Source organism: Episyrphus balteatus, chromosome 1, assembly GCF_945859705.1.
Source record: "Episyrphus balteatus chromosome 1, idEpiBalt1.1, whole genome shotgun sequence".
NCBI classification, from domain to species: domain Eukaryota; kingdom Metazoa; phylum Arthropoda; class Insecta; order Diptera; family Syrphidae; genus Episyrphus; species Episyrphus balteatus.
In genome coordinates, this window is record NC_079134.1 from 131,909,464 (window position 1) to 131,931,515 (window position 22,052).

Here is a 22,052-nt window from a genome sequence, read left to right on the forward strand (position 1 = left end):
CGAGATAACAATTTTACATGACATTACGATGATGGAGAATGCCAAAAAAGTGGGTCCGGCAATTCTGTCTGTCTGTCTGTCTGTCTGTGTGTCTGTCTCTATCTGGAGCTGCAGCCTAAACGAGTGAAGTGATTTTCTTCAAACTTGGTAGTTAGCAGTTTATGGTGATTCCCTAGAGGGGAAATTGAAATTTTTTTTTTATGACCAAAACTAACGGTACCTGCCATATAACGGAAATAGAAAAGTTAATTTTTTTCAAAAACGGCTCTAACGATTTTCATTAAAATTTTTGTGTGTAGTACTACACATAAGAGCCAACTTTTAAAATAAAAAAAATATTTTTTGTACCGTTATTAACGGTACCTGTCATAGAACGGGTTTTTTCATTTCTGAATATCTCGTACAACATTAACCCGATTTAAATGAAAATTTTTATATAAACGTGTGTAAGTAAAGATAATATTAAAAATTTAGAAAATTTTCAAAAAACGCATTTTTGGATTTTTAAAAAATATTTCAAAATTTTTTTTTTGAAAAATCAATTTTTTGAAAACGGATCAATGAAAAATTTTGAAATTTAGTTTTTATGTGTAAATTAATTATTTCTTCAAAATGGCATACCAACTTTTTTTTTGAAAAATGTTAAAAAATTTTTATACATAAAAAATTATTTTTTTAAAAAACGCCTCCTACAATTTTCGAAAATTTTTCTCTAAAAATACCTTTTTATACAAGAAATAAAATTACATATTTGTTTTTTGTTTTAAGATAATTTAAAACGGAGTTTAATTAATTATAAAAACAGATTTAATTTTTTTATACTACTTATAAAATTTTTTCAAAATATCAAATTTTAAATTTCTTGAATAAAAAGCTTTAACATTATAGTTACTTTAAGCATAAGAGCAAGTACGTGCGACCCCAGTCGTGCAATTTATTTTGTATGTACACAAACAATTTTCAGGGATATTAATTGTGTGAGGAAAAATGACATTGTGTTTGCAAGTCCTTCTGAGATTTGTATTTGCTTTAATTTTATAAATATTTTTTCGCTAAGATTTCGCAAGTATTTCTTAGTCCATGTGGAGACTGACGGAAAATTTCGTTTCGCAACAGTAGCGTGCTTATAATATTTGTGAATAGAAAATATTGGGAACAGCAGTTAGAAAATTAAAATCCGTCCAGAAACTTTAAGTGCTAAACGGATAGACCGATTAATGTCAAACTTGGTATGTAGCGTTATTTGGCGACTCTCCAGAGGGGTTTTTGGAATTAATTTTTTTGGACCAAAAATAACGGTACTGGTCATATACCGATTTTAGTTAAATTGAAATATCTCGAAAACGACTCCAACGATTTTGTTTAAAAAATTCAAATATTAGTTTTAAGCTAAGGTCTATATTTCAATGAAAAATTTTTTATTGGAAAATCATTATTAACGGTACCTGCCATAGAAGCGTTTTTTTCAAATTCGAAACTCCGTAACTTCTTATTCGATTTCAACGAAACTTTTTGCGAAGAAGCATTTATATAATTTAAATATAAACCAAAAATAACATTTCCAAAAAAATAATTTTTGGATTTTAAAAAAAAATTTGAAATTTTTTTTTTGAAAAATCAAATTTTCGAAAACGGGACATTGAATTTTTTTTTTGAAATTTTGTTCTTAGATGTTGATTAGTGATTTCTACAAAATGGCATTACAATTTTATTTTAAAACTTTTTTTCCCCAAAAAATTATTTATAAAAAATTGTTTTTTTTTTAAACGGCTCTAACGATTTTGAAAATTTTTTTTTTCTAAAAATGCACGTTTATATATTAATCAAAACTGCATACTTGTTTTGGAGGGCAATTTAATTTCAGATTTTATTTTATTTTTTTTAAAACGAATTTTATTTTTTTTTTCCAAATTTCTATATAAAACATCTTAAAAATTTAAGTAACTTTAACTCCAAGAGCAAGTTCGTGCGACCCAGTCGTGCATTTTATTTTTTTTTGGCGTTGAATAGCATAAATCTTTCTCTTTTTTAAATACCTATCAACATACTTTTTTTTATTGTGGTAGCAAGGAACCTATTACAAAATTGTAAAATTTCCATTTAAAACTATTTTACTTATTCTTTACTTGGTCTTCAATTGGTTTGAAATGTTTGGTTTCTTTTTTTAATCTTTATTGAGTATTAATTACATTGGTTATAAATCCTCTTATAAGAATAGAAGCTCTAGTGAATATTTGACGCCTTCTTTAAGTGAATTTGTGCTAATCCGTGCCAACGTTGTACCATAGTTAAATTTTAAATAAAAACTTAGATTTGAAAGATAAAAATAAACTCAGATTTTGAAGAGATTTTGAAGCCGAATTCTAATAAAGCATAGGTAACGTTCAAATATCTAAAGTAAAATATTTATTTAATAAATTATGAAGCATGCATAGCAATATTATTAGTAGTTAAAAGCATAATGAAGACATTCACTTTTATCCAAGTTGAATTTCGAAAAAAAGGATAAAAATGTATTTCTAATGATTTACCTAGAGCGAAAGTAATGAAAGCCCGACCGACACACAGACTTTTTCTGTTTCTGTGCGTGCGTCTCGTCGTGCGTCGTCGGTGTCTTCGTCGTAGGTAGTCGTTTTTCTTTGTCTGTCAGAGAGAGTATAGGAATACAAAAATAAGTTCCACCGAGTCATTATTATTATATTTGTAGTAGGTTTACGATGCGTTCTGTCTCGAGAGTCCTTTTCATCTTTTTTTTTTTGTTAAGTTTAATAATCTTGTATTTGAATTCGTTTCATGCTTAGGCTGCGCGGTTTACGCGGCTTCAGATATCCATATATGGATTCCATGTCGCTATCGAGTCTATTGCTGCCGTTGCCATTATTCACAAACGAATTGGTATCGTATAAGGACTGTACGGCCACATAATCGGGATTTGCGTTTGCGTGTGAAGGTCTTTTACGCCAGCACGGTGGCGGTACTGGCGGGATTGACATATAATTTGAATGCTCTGTCTGGTTTTTGTTGTTGTTGTTACTGTTGGATGTCAGTCCGTTGTTTGTAGTAGTTGTAGATGTTTGGGCAGTCTTTGAATTTGAATGGGCAATAGTCGGTATGGCAGAAGGCTTAGATTTGGTTACCGACGCCGCCACCGCCGCGGCTGAAGACGGAATTGACGACACAGATGCAGCCGATGACAGTTGTTGTTGCTGACCACGACCACGTTGTTGTTGGTCAATCAACGATGGCTGCTGGCGTCTTTCATAGTTCGAAGGATGGACGTCAATGTGTTTGATTCTATCGTAGATGTTTTTTTGTTTGTTAAGGTCGTCGGAATTCTCAAAGAAACTCTCCGTCGAGATAGAGACTTTGCGAGATCCTGTAAGATCTGTGTTCGATGTCGGTTCTGTCCCGCCATTGATTGGTTGTCGTCCTTCGTACAGTGAGTAGTGTTTTGTGTAGTTATTGTTATTGTCAAGGCTTTTCGGTCCACTGTTGTGGTTAGAGCTTTTTTTGTTGTTGTTGTTGTTGGTTCTATAATTCGGTCTAGGTATCGAAGTCTCCCGAATAGGTTGGGCGCTCAATTTGCGATTGACATTGGCCTTAGTTGGGGCTAGTGCCATTGCGGCAGTGCTTTTAACGTCGCCGTACGTCTTGTCTTCATCGTGTATTTCGTAAATTCGTTGGGCGTCCATTGCCGCCCTGTCCAAGTCGGATATGTCACTTTCACTGCACCATTTAATGACATTGGGCAGCTGTGGTGGTGCCAACCTGTCAATGTCATAATGATTGTATAGCGGATTGTGACGCGTAGAGACGTGACACCTATTGCAATTGGTTGGACGTAAGTAATCGTGTGGAGTTGGCAAAAGCACTGTACTACGTCGCAAAGCGGGTCGGCGACTGTGATGATAATTATTACCACCGACGCCACCATCAACACCATGGTTGCCACTATTTGTTGGCACAGCAGCCGTGCTACCTGCAAACTCCGCAGAGTCTATGGAATATTTGTCAAGTATGGGAAAGTTGGAATAGTTTGGTACTTGGTCTCGGTACGGGCAATGATATGGATGATGGTCAAGCATATAATTCATTTGGCTATAAATACCTATTCCGCTCTCGAAACTTCTAGCCTGCCACATCATTTGCTGGTGATGATGAGCGGCAGCAGCAGCTGCATTGTGTGGCGTTGGTTGGGGAGCGGCATGATGAGCGTGATGCGCCGCAGCAGCTGCGGCCAACATTTGTTGATGATGCATGTAGGGATGAAGTGGAGCTAGTGGCATGTGAACCATTGAGGTTTTCTTTTGTGATAAAGTATTCATATTGCTGTGATTTGTATTGATGATATTATTGTTGAGGGTATTGGTGTTATTGTTGACAAGAGGTTCCTTAATTTCCTTGGATGATTTGGGGGCTTTGCCAAAGTTTGGAACACGTGCACGTAGACCGCAGTAATAGGGATCATCTGTAAAGAAAATACAAAATTGAAAATTTGTTAGATAAATGTAAAATTTCAAAATAAGCGATTTATATGACCTGATACTATATCTACATCAGGAAACTCGTCCCAACAATATTGCTTGAAAAATTATAAGGTACAAATTAATACCTAGGTCTTTCGGACAGATAAATATCAAGTTGCCACGAATTTCAGAGAAAGCGGCATATTCTCAAGTAAATATTTAAAGTTATGAAAACAGAAGTGAAGTCTATCAAAAGTCTTCAAAATAATTCTTTGAATTTCGTTCAAATAAATCGACTTTGTTCAGATTGAAATTGATAAATGAAAAAATAGCTTCAGTAACGTGTACAACGGCTCTACAATTGGAAAGCTCAAGAAATATAAAATCACAGATGAAGGAGCCTAAGGTGCATAGCAGCCGAGAGTTGGAAGAATTTTGGTCCCAGTCAAGATATTAATAAAAGCTAGGAAAAAAGAAAATGACCAATTCGAATTCGGTTCAAGCAACAATAAACTGAAATCTAGAAATATTTTGACAGAATATAAAAAGTGTTTTGTTGAAACTTGGTCCGAAATTTTTCTAGGACAGTTCAATGAAAATCGTTTGAGCCGTTTTCGAGTAATTTAATGTAACTTGAAAATTTTGTATGGGAGGTAAACGAGATCAAAATTCCTGCACAATTTTTCTAGAATTCGGGTTCGGAAACTGTAGATTTTAGGGTCATAATTCATTCACATTAATAAATTTTGTGCCTTACTCAATGACACGTTATTTGTCATGATCATGACGTTCTCAGGGGAGTTGGGCACCCTCCAATAGTAACAAATTACAGTGTTTATTTTACTGATCCTATCACAAAATCTTGTATTGTCTGGCGTTTATTGAAGGCGTTTGACATCAGAGTACATCAGAGAGTGAGATGATTTGGGAATATTCTATCACAAGTAGGTACAAATATGTAAGGTACGCTACACATAGAAACTGAGCACTTAAATGCTGTGCTTCACCAATGCGGTTTTGTAGTCGCTAAAGTATTGAGTTCAGATGTTAAATTTTAGATTCGAAATAGCTTTTTGGGAGTTCGAACACCAATACCACAACGTTTTTCAGTAAGTACATGAAAAACACTGTAGCTAACTTTTATGTCTTGTCGCTGTAAAAGTGCAGCTTTGATTTGAAAAAGCCTTAACTCAGCCATTTGATCTTTTAATAATATTGGTGAAATAAAGGAGATGTGCCACACCAGTCTGGTGTGGCAAAATAAAATCAGATTTGATAGTTGCAGCCACATTGAATTATTTTCGGTGCTAAGCTTAGTTTATCAAATTCACGTTTCGCGAATTTTAGAACTATTTGAACTAAAATTTACCGCCGAAACTTGATTTACAGATTACTCGTTTCGTTAGATGACACAAATACCTACATTCCCATTCAGTGTCCTTCGGAGGTGTTTTTTTAAGGAACCTCCACAAATTCGTCATTTTACTAAGATCCAGTTCACACTGTTCAACTGTTTAACTAAATACAGGTCCTCTTTGACCAAGAAAGAGCACTTACATAAACTTGCTGAGAAAAGATGTAAAACCTAAATAGAAGACCTATTTGATGAGGTCAGCAACCAATATTGTCTACTATTTCTATGAACAGTAATAGTCGTTATTTGCTCAAGAGATTGATCCTCTTTATTAAGTTAATGCACTGTTAATGCCAAAGTGCGTTTGGGATTATAGGTTCGTGACAAAACTTATTTTGCCCACACTCCGTTTGGTGTCTAAAAAAATAAAAGCTTATTTGAGCAAGATCTTGGAAGTCATCAAGGCCAACAAAAATTATTATCGTTAAGACGGAAACACTAAGAAGAAGGCATGGATCGCCTAACTGGAACGCTTTGGCACTAAAACAAATGTAATGACCAACTTTTTAAAATGGTGATCCGTCTGATGAGGGCATCAAGAGTAACCACGTTAGAGCTGATATACTATGATTTATCATCTATTTACTAGGCTTAAGCTTTATTATATTCATAACCATATGGATCTAGTACTTTTTTCAAATAGTTAATAGCCACTCCAAAATATTTAAACCTTGGAGTATAGAATCTACAACCGATAGTGCACGTTTGAAAAAGAAATGTTTTTAGTCCTGAATTTTCTATATGATAATATAGAAGTGCGAATACCTTCAAAAACTAACAATTTCCTAGTAAAATACCCAAATTTAACTATTACGCAAACCAATTTAAGGTCTTAAGCCGTGGGAGTAAGTTGCATTTCCCAGCTTGTCATTACATTTTGTACCTACCTCATTATCCATCATCTGACTCCCGCACTTTTGGCAGCTAAATGTAAGCAATTTCTTTAAAAAACAGGGCTTGTCTGATGATGCATGAACCTGCATCAACGATAACACTACAAGGCGATTTTTATATACTTGGCAATCTCTTGCAATGGCGCTCATAGTTTCGCACGTCAACCAATGTCAAATGTGAACACGTAAAATACCTCTGACATTTTCACCGCCAGTACCAATAAAAATACATCGCTATTGGTCTTTATAGAAAAAAAAACACAATCCTCCCCCTGGTGGGAAGATAAGCAATCAACTAAGCGCAGTTCAAAGATCAGCATGATTTATGTGTGAGCACATTTAAAATGGGTGAGAATTGTACAGAATTGTACAAAAAACAAAAACAGATGTGAAAAATATTTTATTGCCACCTTTTTTGAAACATTCTATCATATTTTCTTGGACTTGCTGGATGGATACAATTGAAATTGTAAAAAATGCATTTTCATTTTTTTCAAATCTATGACTGCCAAGTTATAGTGGCTATGGTGGTGACTTTGCCTGGCGGTGGTGGTGGTCGAAATGTCATTCATGGGAAGAATTATTACATTGACTTATTTATTGCCCCATTGATCTATTACAATTGAAAATTGTGTGTGCAGCAGTTGCGCATGCGCATGCAGTAAGCAAGCACTTATGATGGCAATGATGCCGCCAGCAGCAGCAGCAGCCACTTCGCCGCAAGCTTAGCACAATCTCTAGGTCTAAAGATGATGCCACAATTGCGCACATATGGATAAGTAAGTATAGTAACAAAAAGAGTGCGCTGCATAGAATATGCATAAATGCGAAACGCTCGCGCTTTGGTGTATACAATTTCATAACTCTTATAAAATGTTTATATAGGAATAAAATGCTTACCATATTTCTTGTTGTCTTTTCCTTTATCCGATTTACCTCGGGACAATTTGATTCTGCTCTCTTCAATGTCATCGTAGTCCGGCTGCAAAGATAAATGTTTAGAAAATAAAAACAAATATTAAAAAAAAAAACAAACTCATGATGTTTATAAGAACAAAAAAAAAAGTACTAGATACGACGCATAATATTAAAAATAGAAAAAAAAAAAAGAACTGCGCATATAGATGATACTCATATGATGACATGTAGTAAGTTCTTATACAGTTTCTATACATGGATAAATCAGTTAAAAAAACAAAAGTCGGTGTTCAGTGAGTAGATTGTGCATTAGTTTTGTAAGCTTTGGTTGTTTAATGGCATTGGCATTGTCCATTCTGTCAGAATGGATATATTATGCTGACTTCAATTTCAATTGGCAAATACAATAGCCGTGTGTGTGCGATGTCTGTGCATGTGCATATGCATGCAGTCATTTTGTTTGCATCTGCGAAATGGAATTTGTTTTGTTGAACTATAACAAAGTGGATGGAATAAAAAAAAAAAAAGAATTATGAAGGTGAATAGTTTTTTTTTTTTTCTGTGTTGAGGTTTTTGTTTTATGGATTTGGCATATTAGCAATAAGTGAAAGCAGTCGGTATAAGCTTGTCAAAAATTGATGTAAAAGTTATCTTAATGCGAGTTTTATGAATGTCTCTTCAATGGTTCATGCCATTTTTAGCTTTATGCTTATGACCAAGAAAACTAGCCTGGAAACACGATTTTTTGGATAGAAATAAGGACAATGGCGTAAAATGTGTGTTTGAAAGTACTTTATATCATAATTATTGTCAAATTAGTAAGTAAACTATTTTGTTTACATTCTAAATGCTATTTCTTTCAGAAGTGTTGATAATACAAGAAAGACGAGGTCATCACGCTGATTCTATTCAGCCAGTTAAAAGAGCGGGTCAGAAGAAAGGCCATTAAGACCTCTTATAAAGGGACTGCTATTGTCCCCCCACGACATCACTTTCTAAAACGGGTAAGAGCTTATTGAGTTCGTAGCTAGGAAGTTCATAATTCATATGTACCTCGTACTACATGGAGAAAATAGACCACATAGAATTAAGCGGATCGCACCTTAATTTAAGCGGATTTCTGCATGGTTTTTTTTGCTAAGATGACTTTCACCTTACATTAAGGTGACATCACGTTAAATTAAGGTGACAAGTTACATTAATTTCTTGAATGGAAAATTAAAAAAAAAAAAAACTAAAAAAACCTATACAGAGAAAAATATGACCCGCTAAAAACTAACAGATTGCCATATTGTTTTACCGTCCATACATTTCATAAGGAAATCTTATTAAAATCAACGATTAATAAGGTTTTTTTAAGGAGATTTCTTATTATTTTTATAGAGAAAATCTTATTAAAATTTGGCTGAAAATTTGATTTTTTTTTGCAACTTAGCAGTAGAACAAAAATCGCGATCAATATTTTCATGGCAGGTTGGTTCAGGTGGTAAGGTGGGCGACTAATGATTTGAAGTCTCCAGTTCGATTCCCAGCCTGGTCATCGTTTTTTTTATTTTTTTGCAGATTTTAAAACAATAAGGAAAACCCGATTGTTTTAATAAGGTTTCCTTCTTGGATGAAAACCATAGAGAAATCTTATTGTTTTTGTTCTATTTTATGTGGTCTATTTTTCTCTGTGTACAACTCTGTTGGGTTATAAGGCCAGTGCCTTACTACTGTGCTATCTCACTGTTGGAAATGAGTATGATAAACTGCAAGTAAAGCTAAGGTGTGACTATAATTTAAAAATTTTTATTTTTTGTCGGTTTTTTAAAATGAACATTCACATTTAAATAAGATGAAGTTTACATTAAATTTAACTGAGTTTTAGTGGAATCGCCTTATTTTAAGAGGATATCACCTTATTTTAAGGTGGTGAAATTTTCATGTGAGCATAATCTTATTTTAAGGTGACACTTTATTCTTCATGTAAGCAAATGTTTTCAAATCCTAAATAATTTTCCTGATGGTCGACTTGGCGAAGAAATCGATAAAAACCCAATCGATGAAAGGGAAGCCTCCAGAATACTGAGTTTAATTAGCTACATACATATAAGTATACTCTTATATAGGTGAATCATAAATAGTAAAATCAATCACAGGTGTAAAAAAAATATTGACTTTCTAGCCCATAAAGTCTTCAACGACAATCATACTACAGGAAATAGGGAGCTAAAAATGGGTCATCTGAGAATTTTTGGAAAGGATTTGAATTTGATATTTCATATAAAGAGGCCCATTAAGACGAACATAAAAATATATTTTTTTTGTCTCAAAAACGTGTGGTTTGGTCACCATTTTGAAAAATGCGTTTTTGTGATTTTCTCGGCTCCTGTTTATGGTAGAATGGATTTTTTTGTCTTGTTTTGTAGAAGAACGTATTCTTAAATTTTTTTATCAAATAATTTTTTTTTGTAAAGTTTCTCTATAAAAAGTTATTGACGAAATCATGTAAAATTTTCGGTGAAGATCGTGATTTTTACACTTTTCTTCAGTTTAGGTTCATCTAAGTGAAATAGTTCTCAAAACAACATTGATACAACTCTAAATTTCCTATATTTTGGTATATTAAGTTTTCTTGTACGTCCAAAACTATTTCAGTTATAACTTGACGAAACCAATATTTTGGTTGGCTACAATGATAATGATGGTGAAAAAAAATTAAACTTTTTTTTGCAGAAGAAACAAAATAGGTATGCTTTTCTGAATTTTTTTGGGGTGCTGATTTTTGAATCCGAAGTCAGAAAAAATTTATTGGAATTAGTTTTTGAAATATTAGCGTTATAAAACGCAAAAAAACTTTATTTTTTTAGTTTTTGAGATTGAGCTATAATGTGTAGCAATTTATTTCAGAATTATTTGTAATAGTGTCTGTAAGAACTTTTCTTCTTCCAAAAACTGTTTAAATCTTTCCGATATCTCTTTTATTGGCTGAGATATCTTTAGTTTAAGCTTACCTATAAGCCAAAGACTAACTTTGTGTTTACAGATGCCGAAACCAATAGTCTTCATAGGAGTTTTGCTCATTGACCCCCCCGTGGCACAGTGCGGTGATTCAGTGCAAAGTATGGAAAAAATTCAAAACAGCCTAATTTTTATGATCTTTTCTTTTAACATTATTTTTTAGTCTCATGGCAAGTAAATAGTGTATAAAAACATTTTTTATTTCGGTTATAAGTTTTTGTCATATAAGTACACTAAGGATTGTTATTTTTATAACTCAAAAAGTGCGTTTTTCATACAAATTGTGTGTAAAAAGGCTTGAAACAATCAGTCATAGCTAGCAGGGACGCGGGTGGACGCGGATGAATAATACCTTTTTGGAAAGGTCGTATTTCCCACTTTATAACCTATTAACTTTTTTGATGAATGCACGTGAATCAAAAATTATGCTGAACTTTGAAAATAAGCTGTTTTTGTGAGAAATAAACGGTTACTTTACCGGTTATTAAAACGATCTAAGACTTTGGAGTGCAAAAAAAACCAATAAAATATATTAAGCTTACCCTTCTTACGAGTATCCAATTAAAAACCGGTTTAATTGGAGCAATTTAACTCCGTGGTGCAGCTATTCGTAAATCATCACTAAATGGCCTACTTTTGACATGTTACCTTTAAGAGGTTGTGTAGCTTGATGTATAGTTGCATTTTACAAAAAAAAAAAAATACAGTTCATCTAGTTAGACATCTGGCTATAATTTTGCATTCTTCAAAACCGGTTTTAGAAGGTCAAATTTTTTGACTTTTTTCCACTGGTCGCCGCACTCTGGGTGGTGCTCCTGGACAAACTACTGTACAAGTGCCGAGCCCTTTTCAGGGCTCTCAGCCTTAAAAGGTAGTGACTAACCAATGAGACAAATATAACCTTTCATTTTACTGTGGTCCTTAATTACGTATAGTTTTTGGTCTGTAATTTCATTATTTAATCATACATTAAACGCTATGTATTTTGTGTGCTAATGCGTTCCCACTGCGCTGCAAGCCATAGTGAATGTTAGGTTAGCCTGTATGGGCATTTAAGTTATTCTTTTGTACTGGGCCTTTCCAAACCAGTGCATAAAAGTTTATCTTAAAAAGGAGTATCTTTCCTTAGTTTTGGTGAACAAAAGACCAAAAATTAGTAAAATAGAAAGTGGAAATAAGGTTCTAATAAACTAATGAGCCGACTCAGCATATGAGTACTGCGGGGTATTGTACTAGCCCCTGTGGTAGCTAATGCTATCACAGACTACAATACATTGGGATGGCCCTTCGGGAGCATCGCGGTGGTTGTGGTTTATTCCGATTGCGGAAACAATTGGTAACTTGGTCTCCTGTTGGACTAGTTACAAGAAGTGTTGATACGCTTCGATCCTCAACAAGGGTAATGTGTCATGCACCAAAATGATCTTTAAATTGCTACCAGAATGTATGAGTTTGCATTCTGGGGCTTTGGTCTTGGCCCGAATAGATCTCGTATGTAGATAGGCCCGCCGTGCGATAAGCCTTAATTGGCAGGTACTCACGTAAAGCCCTGCTTGACATCCTGATATAATGTAGTGACTCGTTCGGTGCCTTTGCGGAAATAAAGACTCGCAGTTTCTCAAAAAACCTCTGCGTTAACGCACGAATGGTAACTTTTATTATTAGACTGACGCAGTGTCACGACACTTGTCTAGGATTCCTGTAGAATTAAATGGCTGCGTCATGCTTCAAAGAAACACATGGGTGCACCGGACTTAAACCTATCTTTAAGTCTTTACCTATATTTCACATTATATTCAAAATTTATCAAAAATTAGCTTTTATGAAGTTAAATCAAGAAAATTTTAAAAATTCCTTCAGTTTTTTTTTTTTTATTTAATTTAGACAAGATTGCGTTAGATACTCGAGGTCAAAAACTTTCAGTAATTTTGTCCTTACAGCAAGAACTCTGAGAAGAAATAGTGGATTTGGAGCACTATCTTCGTTTACTTATTCCATTTTCGACAAACTATCCAATAATTCTTTTGTCTTTTGAAATCCTCACATTTTATATAATAATAAATTTTTTAGCTTAAAGGTATCATTTTGTGAACTAAATTTGTTTTTTTTTTTTTTCTTAAAGACTTTCTGTAATATCGTTAAATACTTCTGCCGTTCGTTATTTTGAGCTTGAATTCCACATCTGAATACATAATCAATTGATGAAATTAATCCAAGCTTATTTCGCAATTAAATGAAATTCACCAAGAGTTAAACTTTGATGATTTTCATGGATATTCCAGCTTAAGCTTTCTATGATATTCGTACAATTTTCATTTCAAAATGTGTTATTAAATATGAAAAATCTTTCCTATTTCTAAAATTCCTACAACCTTCAGTATTTAAGAGAATATCTTTAACTTAAAAAACCATCAACAAAGAACTAGAACTTTTGATCGTTCTACTTTGTTTGTAAATTAAAATCATAATCAACAGGTTTGAATTAAAAAAATATAACACAAGTTATTATTGATTCCAACATTCCAATTACAAATTTATAGCACTTCCCACCTACTCTGACTTCGTCAAGACCTCGTCTCTATATATTTATCTGGCACTCTTGCTTACGTAACACAACACCAATTATTACCATGTTCTTCCTTGAACAAGTGTAAAATTGCCTTATGATGTCAAAGAGTTGTGCGCACTGCACATTCCTATACACGACGACCCCTGCTTACACTCGCCCTGCATCTTCTGATCAGTGAAGCAAACTCTTCGATAATTATATTCCATAAAACCATAACAACCGTAGTTAAATCAGTCAACTTAACCGTTTCCCGTCACCCGCACGTGCAAATGCATAGAAATTGCATGCACCGCAAAAACCTCACCAACCAACTCCACCTCTTCCATGAATAAGTTGCTTTTGCTTTACCATGGTAAGGTTTGTTTGTTTCTTTATTTTTTTTTGTCTTGCATTCATGCTCTGTGAGCAAATCAATTCACCTGAAACTAAAACATCACCAAAACAGGTATTTCAACTTCTCTCGAAGACCCTCTGCAGCTGTATAATTTTTCATTTTGCTGTGCCTTAATATCGCAAAAAACACACAAAATTGGAGCAAATATTTCATCATCGCGTTCTTCAGATTACACTGATTAACCAAACTAGAACGCGGCTACATGGCAACCCTCGCTCGCTCCGCACCGCTAAATGTCAATCTCTGCGAGGTGTATATAATTTCAAACATGGCAAGGGTATACACTAGGCCTCCCGCACCTGTCAACCAGACATTAGCATTTCTATCAATATCTGTGCCATACCAAAATGTAGCGGGATTTGATTTCCAATGAATCGAATGCTGATATCGATATGCGCATCGTAATTTCATGTTAAACTCAGACTCAAAGACACAAAACAGAACAGAAAGACATAGTTCGTTAACCATTCAGTCGCTGCGACCTTAAAATTCCAAACCGTTGCCTATTTGGCACGCATATCATATTCGGAAAAACGTTTGTCGTCAAGTCGCGTCGGAGTTCGTCATCGACAGTCTTCATTGGTCTTCTAACAGTGAAAAACTACACAAAACTAACACAAAAAAAAGTTTTGCACCATTGAAGAATTCTTGGCATATCTAACATCTTTTGATGCCACTAACTCACTGACCACCTATTAGATACCTATAAGTCTTTCATTCTTTAAGAATCAAGATACCTTTTTTTTTTTGGTTTTTCTGTAAATAGTTATTGTAGGCAACTTGGGTTTACTTACCTTGGGTATGTCATGGGAATAGATATTATCTCTTGGTGGTAATTTTGGCGGTTTCTCACTGCGTTTATGCGCCAATTGTTGTGTTTGCAGTAACAATTGCTCTCTGGTTGCGGCCACATGTCCAGCTGGTGTCCCATTGTTAGCACCAAAGCCAGAACTGCCCGAACTACCGCCACTGCCACCACTGCCGCCACTACCATTGCCAGCTACACTATATGGATCTTCATCGGGAATTGGTATTCTTGGGCGATTCTTGATGTCAACCACTGGTCGTTGCACTAAAATAATAAAATAAGAGGGAAGTTATCAAAAGAAATAAATTTATGAGGTCGCATTCGACTTGAGAACAATATAAATACAAAATGTGTGTTTTGCTTTTTGACATTAAGTGGACACTAATAGTTGCTGTTTTGTGGTAGGTAATGCGGAAGGAAATCTTTCTTTTGTTTTAGAAAAAGGTGTTACTAGAGGAGGTAATAGATATAATATATCAAGGCGACGAAACCGTTAGGAAAAAGTGGAGATAACTATAAGACGAAAAACACTGAGTATCTTTTTTTTTTTTTTACTAAAAAATAAGAAAATAGAAGCTCTTTCGAGCTCTTCTATTAATAAGAATATTATTGGTTCTGGTGGAGTTAGTAATACTAAATCATAAATAACTTTTGATCATTTAGTTTCAAGAATTGTGACACCTGGGTAACCTTTTTAGGAAGTGCTACCACAGGCTATAAAAAAGTTCAATCAGTTCCTCCAAAAGATACCAACTTCAACCAAGAAAGAAATAGCTATCTCATCTCTGTACACAGTTCTGATGATAGATTCGAATTCAGAAGGTCAAAGTTTATAAGAAAAGTATTATTTGATTACTATGGCTAGATCTGAGTGGCCAATACTAATGCCATTAACGGAAAAATCGATCTAAAAATGTTCTTTTGTTTTTTTTTTCCCCCAATGAAATAAAAATGTAGTTTTTCTACACAGACTTTAATAAAAGGTTTTAATTTAAAATGTAGCATCCCAAATATTTCAAAAATCAAATATATTTTCCATAACTTTTTTGATTGGAAAATAAGCTATTTTTTACTTGCGATATAGGTACTATATATCAATTTATGCATTCGTACAAAAAAAAAAGTTGAGATAACATTTTTCCATGACACTACGATGAGATGCCAAAAAAGTGGGTCCCGGAAGTCCGTCTGTCTGTCTGTCAGTCAGTCTGTCTGTCTGTATAAGGAGCTACAGCCTAAACGGATGGACCGATTAGTGTCAAACTAGGTATGTAGCGTTATTTGGCGACTCTCCAGAGGGGTTTTTGGAATTAATTTTTTTGGACAAAAAATAACGGTACTTGTCATATACGGATTTTAGTAAAATTGTAATATCTCGAAAACGGCTCCAACGATTTTGTTTAAAAAATTCAAATATTAGTTTTAAGCTAAGGTCTATCTTCTAATGGAAATTTTTTTTGGAAAATCATTATTAACGGTACATGCCATAGAACCATTTTTTTTTTTTTCAAATCCGAATATCTCCGAAATTGCTTATTCGATTTCAACGAAACTTTTTGTGAGGAAGCATTTATACAATTTAAATATAAATCAAAAAACAATGTTGATTAGTGATTTCTACAAAATGGCATACCAATTTTATTTTAAAACTTTTTTGCCAAAAAATTATTTATAAGAAACTAGTTTTTTTTTTAAAAACGGCCCTAACGATTTTGAAAATTTTTTTTCTAAAAATGCATCTTAACATATCAATCAAAACTGCATACTTGTTTTGGAGGGCAATTTGATTTCAGATTTTATTTAATTTTTTTTAAAAACGAATTTTATTTTTTTTCCAAATTTCGATTTAAAAAGTCTTAAAAATTTAAGCAACTTTAAGTCTAAGAGCAAGTTCGTGCTACCAGTCGTGCATTTTATTTTAAATTAAATTCGTATAAAATCCAAAAATTAATATTATGCAAAAAAGTGATTTAAAAATAATCAAAACTCATAAAAATGTAAGTTTAAATCAAGTTTTTTCAATTTAATTTTGTTTGTGAAAGATAAATATAAAAAACCAAAAAGTCATATTTTTGGGTTTTTCTCACTATTTCTGAGGTTATATAAAATAAAATGCCCGACTGGGGTCGCACGTACTTGCTCTTGAAGTTCAAAGCTTTTTTATGTTAGTTTACTTGTAGATTTAAAGAGCTGGCTCTATATAAATTAAAAAAAAATTTAGGACAAAATTTTGTTAAATAAAACAAATTTTTGTTATTTGACTTTTTTGGAAAAAATAAAAATGCAGTTTTATTGCAATTGCTTTGAATATAACGTCTGCAAAGTTTTTAAGATATCTGGTTTAAATTGAAAAATTTGTATATGAGGTACACTTTTTAAGCGAGATATAAAAAATAAAATGCACGACTGGGTCGCACGAATTTGCTCTTAGAGTTCAAGTTGCTTAAAATTTTTAAGACTTCTTATATAGAAATTTGGGAAATATAGGTACTATGTATAAAGGTGCAAAAAAAACATAAAATTCTTTTTTTTTTTTAAATAAAACAAAATTTTAAATCAAATTGCCCTCCCAAAACAAGTATGCAGTTTTGAATGATATATCCGTAAAGCAAAATTGTTCTAAGTCACATAAAGCAAACTTTACAGGGGACGATTTTTAATTTCAAATTGGTTGGATTAGTACAAAAAGTTAGTCAAATATCATACTTTTAATTTTTTTTATCGAAAAAGGGACTGAAATCCACATTACATACCTATTTTTTTTTTTTGCAAAAATTTTTTTTTTATGTATGGTCATAATTTTGAAAGAAGATATAAAAAATGTTAATCCAGAAATTATTTTGTGTTTTGGCTTAGAAGAAATAGCATACATTATTGTTCTATAAAAAAGTTATTTTCTCAGTTTTCCGACTTTTTTTGGTGGTCATATGCAGTGCATGTTACTTACATGTAACATGAGAAAAACACATTAGTTTTGCTATTTATTATTTTGGAACATAACTTTTTGCTATTCATATTTCTTAGTTGTGATGTTTTTGACACGATAAAACAGAAAAAAACATTTTTTAATATATTTTAATTTAAGGGGGGAAATCCCTCTGGACGACACCTTTTTCAATATTTTTTTATAAAAAACTGAAAGCACTTATTGAAATTTGGAAAAAGATAAGATATTACTGACATTATTATGTATTGAACAAATTTTTGAAATAAAAAAATAACAAAATGGCGGCTCTGGAGCCTTTCAAAGTTGACGCCTCTAGTTTACGCCGTGCAATGCACAGGTCCAGGAAATCATCTTAAATCAAAAAGGAAATTTTTTTCCGTTAGATGATATTAGTACGCAGTGCATGAACCTAAATTTATTTTTTTTAAATTAAAAATAAAAATTAGAAATCAAAAAAACGAAAAAAACCATGTTTTCTTTTACAAAGAAGTAGTTAAAAAAAATATTTACTGGATAAATTTTATTCAACTTTTAGGTTCATGTTGTGGCCAATAAGTTAAGGAGTAATATGCTTCAAATTTCAAGTCGATAGCTTCATTAGTTTTTGAGTTACATTGCACGGCGCGGAAAAAAACTAGTTTCGAAAAAAATGCGTTTAAAGTTTTCGTTTTCGTACTATGGTAGGTTCGGAGCGCATTGGTTTCGGGACTATCTAGGCACTTTTGAGGCTTCATTTAAGGCTAAGCCCACTGAAAATAGTTTCTTCGGTTGATAAATAAATTTATTACGCAAAAAAAAATAATGCAAAAATAAAAAATTCCAGAGGGATTTCCCCCCTTAATAGCTTGGGTTCGAAAGGGTTAAAGCGACAATTTTCTGCTCGTTTGTCATTCAAGTTATGTTTGTTTTAACGTTTGTTTCTTTTCTCTTTAATAAAATATACAAGTTTACCTCAATAGTATGTGCATACTATTTTTAAATTTTTTTTTTAAACTAAAAACCCAAAATTGGACATAGAACAATTCCTATACAAGTACGTTTTTTCCTTAAATAAAAAGTGGACTTAGAACAAAATATGATGGGACTTAGAACAATCAAGAATATACTCGGGCTCATTTTCAAAAGGCTACTTCCCTGTTTTTATTTTTCTATGTCCCATTAAATTATATTATGGGCGGAATGAGATTTTTTTGACAAAAACGGTTTTCAAATTCGGAAAGAGCACCCACAAATTAGGTAGTAAACCTGCATCATTAACTCATTTTCGGTTAAAAGTGGATTTAGAACAATTTTGCTTTACGCCGACGATATTAAGATGCATTTTTAGAAATAAAATTTTCAAAATCGTTTGAGCCGTTTTTTAAAAAACTAATTTTTTATAAAAAATTTCAAAATCTAATACTAATTTTTTGATATAAAATTGGTATTCGATTTTGTGGAAATCACTAATCAACATCTAAATACAAAATTTCAAAAAATATGTACAATGTTTCGTTTTCGAAAATTTTATTTTTCAAAAAAAAAGTTTTCAATTTTTTTTTTTAAATTAAAATTTTTTTTTTCGAAATCGAGTTATATAAGTGCTTCTTCACAAAAAGTTTCGTTGAAATCGAATAAGCCGTTTCGGAGAGTATCGGATTAAAAAAAAAAAACGGTTCTATTGCACTGTTAATAATGATTTTTAAAATACAATTTTTTCATTAATAGATAGAGCTTGTCTTAAAACTTACATTTGAATTTTTTAAACAAAATCGTTGTAGCCGTTTTTGAGCAATTTCAACTTTACTAAAATCGCTATATGACAAGTACCGTTATTTTTGGTCCAAAAAAATTAATTCTTTGGTTTGGTTGTACAAAACTGTACAAAACTTTGATATACTTTATTTTTAATTTTGCAATAGGTCCAAAATGAATTTTTCCTCTTTGAAAAGGTTTTTAGTCTAAATTAAATTCGCTGCGAATTAAAAATAAAATGCACGACTGGGGTCGCACGTACATACTTGCTCTTGCAGTTCAAAGCACTTTTAAGTTCGTCTTCTTGTAGATTTTAAAAGCTGGATCTAAATTTAAAAAAAAAATTGATATTGGGAAAGAGCCGACATTTAGGGCAAAATTTTTTTAAATGAAAACATTTTTTTTGTTATTTGACTTTTTTGAGAAAAAATAAAAATGCAGTTTTATTGCCACTACTTTAAATATTACGTATACAAAGTTTAATCAAAATCGTTAGAGCCGTTTTCGAGAAATTCGTTATATCGTATTTTTTTGTATGGGAGGTATACGTTCTAAACGAGATATAAAAAAAACAAAAAAAAAAAAACAACTTTCAGAATTCCATAAAAATCATCTGTACCAAATTTGAAGAAAATCCATCCACCCGTTTAGGCTGTGGAAATGTGTACAGATGGACGCACAGGGCACAGACGCACGGACGGAATTGCGGTACCCACTTTTTCGGAATTCTTCATCAAGTAAAAATTAGTTTTTTTTACCTTAAGTGATCTAGCAGCTTGACATTACAATATCACTGGTTGTTTCAGATCTCATTGATGGGCTTCTGTTTGGTAAAGCAAACAGTCTTGTCTGTTTTAGAAACTTCACCTTCATTTTTGACCATCCAAGATCCATTGATCAGAAATTTATAAAAACTAATACCCTACGCTGTCATAAATATTTGATGAGCTTTAGAAGAAGCGGACAACCTTACAATATCATCTCCAATGATCGATTGATTTAAGGATTAAGTTGATCTGATATGCCTTTATCCCCGAGAGGGTAAGGTTCATCTTTTGTGAATTAAAAATTAAACAATCTTCTTAAAATCCAAATTTTTCCTGGAACTATAAAAAGTAAAATGACCTTTGAATTTTAAGTTCAGACGATCTGAGATTCAAAAAAGTACCCCAAAGTGAATCATCATGGCTCATACCACAATGATTAACAAACTTCTTTGTTATCCGGTTGCCAAACCACATTTGACCTTCCATTCCTCAACAGTTGCATCTTTATATGCAGCGATTGATCTTGCTCAGCAAGGGACCAGGATCTACAAAAAAAAGTCTCTGAATAGTTAAGTTTTATTTTCATTCAACCTTGAGATCCACTGAATGTTAAATCTCAACCCACACACAAACATACTGAAATATCAGAAAAAAAAAAAAAAATACTTCTACAAACCTGGTGGTAATTTGCTCTTTAACATGTCCATTGCAACTACATTAACAATGAGTACCCAAACGGGGCAATCCAAGATGTCACTTTCAGACTTAACAAAGGCCACTGCCGACAGGCACTGTGTCTCCAATCTTCGACGATCTGGATAGGCTCGCCTCAGTTCACGATTAACATTCGATTGAAACTTCTTCATGTCGAATAACTGCAAAAATATCAAAAAAAAAAAAAAAAAAAACATTATGATGTCAGTAGGTATCTCTTATTTTTGGGATTGGCTTTTATATTTCATTTATAAAAGAAAAAGGTTTTGCAACTGCATTAAGAATTTTATTTATCATGAGACAAGATATGTAGACGTAGAGTACATTACCTTGACTATTTTTTCACTTTCTAGAGCTTGATTTGGCAGTTTGAGTATATCGGCACCAATTGATGTCTCTTCGTTGGAATTGCTGGCAGTGCTTTTGATGTAGACATTACTTTTGGCATAACGGCGAATTAATATGTTACCTGCGTCGTCCATTTTTATTTTGACGCCCTAAAATGATATTTAAAAAAAGAGTTTTTTTAATTTAACGATAAAGTATTTATACCTAAATTGATTTAAAGTATAACATTAAAAAATTTATTAAAAAACAAATCATTTTGTTTATTAAAATTCTATTAATTCAGAATCACTAAAACCAAAAACTTGAAAAAAAGAATGCGACTGACTCTTATGTTAAAAGTAGCTCTTATGTTTAAGCTTTTTAGAGTCATTCTAATTTGATTTTTTTAAAGAATTTTACTAGGTATAGCAAGACAAATTTTTTAATTGCTAGAACAGAATTTTAAATGATTTTGACTACAAAACGAATTATGCCATTTAATTTCTTATTTAAGAAGGATTTTTCGTAAACGAAATTTCGAAAATATCTAAAATGTTTCTAACATTTTTCAAAAAAAGTTGTTGTGCGATTTTTGAGAAGATACACGGAGAAAAAACCAAAATGATGCCCACTTTAAATCCCGCTTTCTTTAAACAATACGATTTCCGCTTAAAATAATTGGAACCCTTTTAAATTCTGTTAAATTTCAGGTGAACTTCAATTCATTTTAGTATGATTTTATATCTTAAAAAAATCGAATAAAAATAAAAATTTTCACTTCATACTTATTTCCAAAAGTGAGATAGTCTGATGTAAAAGCACTCGCTTGATGACCCAACAATTGTAAGATCGATCCCAGTGACTTCCAGTTATTTTATTTTGTTTTAATTAAAACTTTTCCACGCAAAAATAAGATAATTTTTCTCTTAAATAAAGTGGATTTTTTTCTAAATTTGAACATTCAAGAAATTATGAAGATTTGCCCGTTTAACTTAAGGCGGAAATCTCTTGGCAAAAACCTATGCAGCAATCCGCTTAATTTAATACAGAACATTTGATGTTTTTTTTTTCTCTGTGTATTATTCAACGCTTAAATAC

General features: G+C 32.5%; 1 protein-coding gene across 5 annotated transcripts in view; it reads right to left on the reverse strand.

Moving 5' to 3' along the window:
* LOC129921371 (uncharacterized) overlaps window positions 1-22,052 on the reverse strand; it is a 118,971-nt gene that overhangs the window by 6,543 nt on the left and 90,376 nt on the right. For all 5 annotated transcript variants that reach the window (XM_056003175.1, XM_056003173.1, XM_056003174.1 and 2 more), the window contains exons 5-9: window positions 20,957-21,124; window positions 20,590-20,788; window positions 14,452-14,729; window positions 7,674-7,755; window positions 4,109-4,468 (exon numbers count right to left, since the gene is read on the reverse strand). In XM_056003175.1, coding sequence (XP_055859150.1) covers window positions 4,109-4,468; window positions 7,674-7,755; window positions 14,452-14,729; window positions 20,590-20,788; window positions 20,957-21,124 — 1,087 coding nt within the window. The remainder of the gene's footprint in view (window positions 1-4,108; window positions 4,469-7,673; window positions 7,756-14,451; window positions 14,730-20,589; window positions 20,789-20,956; window positions 21,125-22,052) is intronic.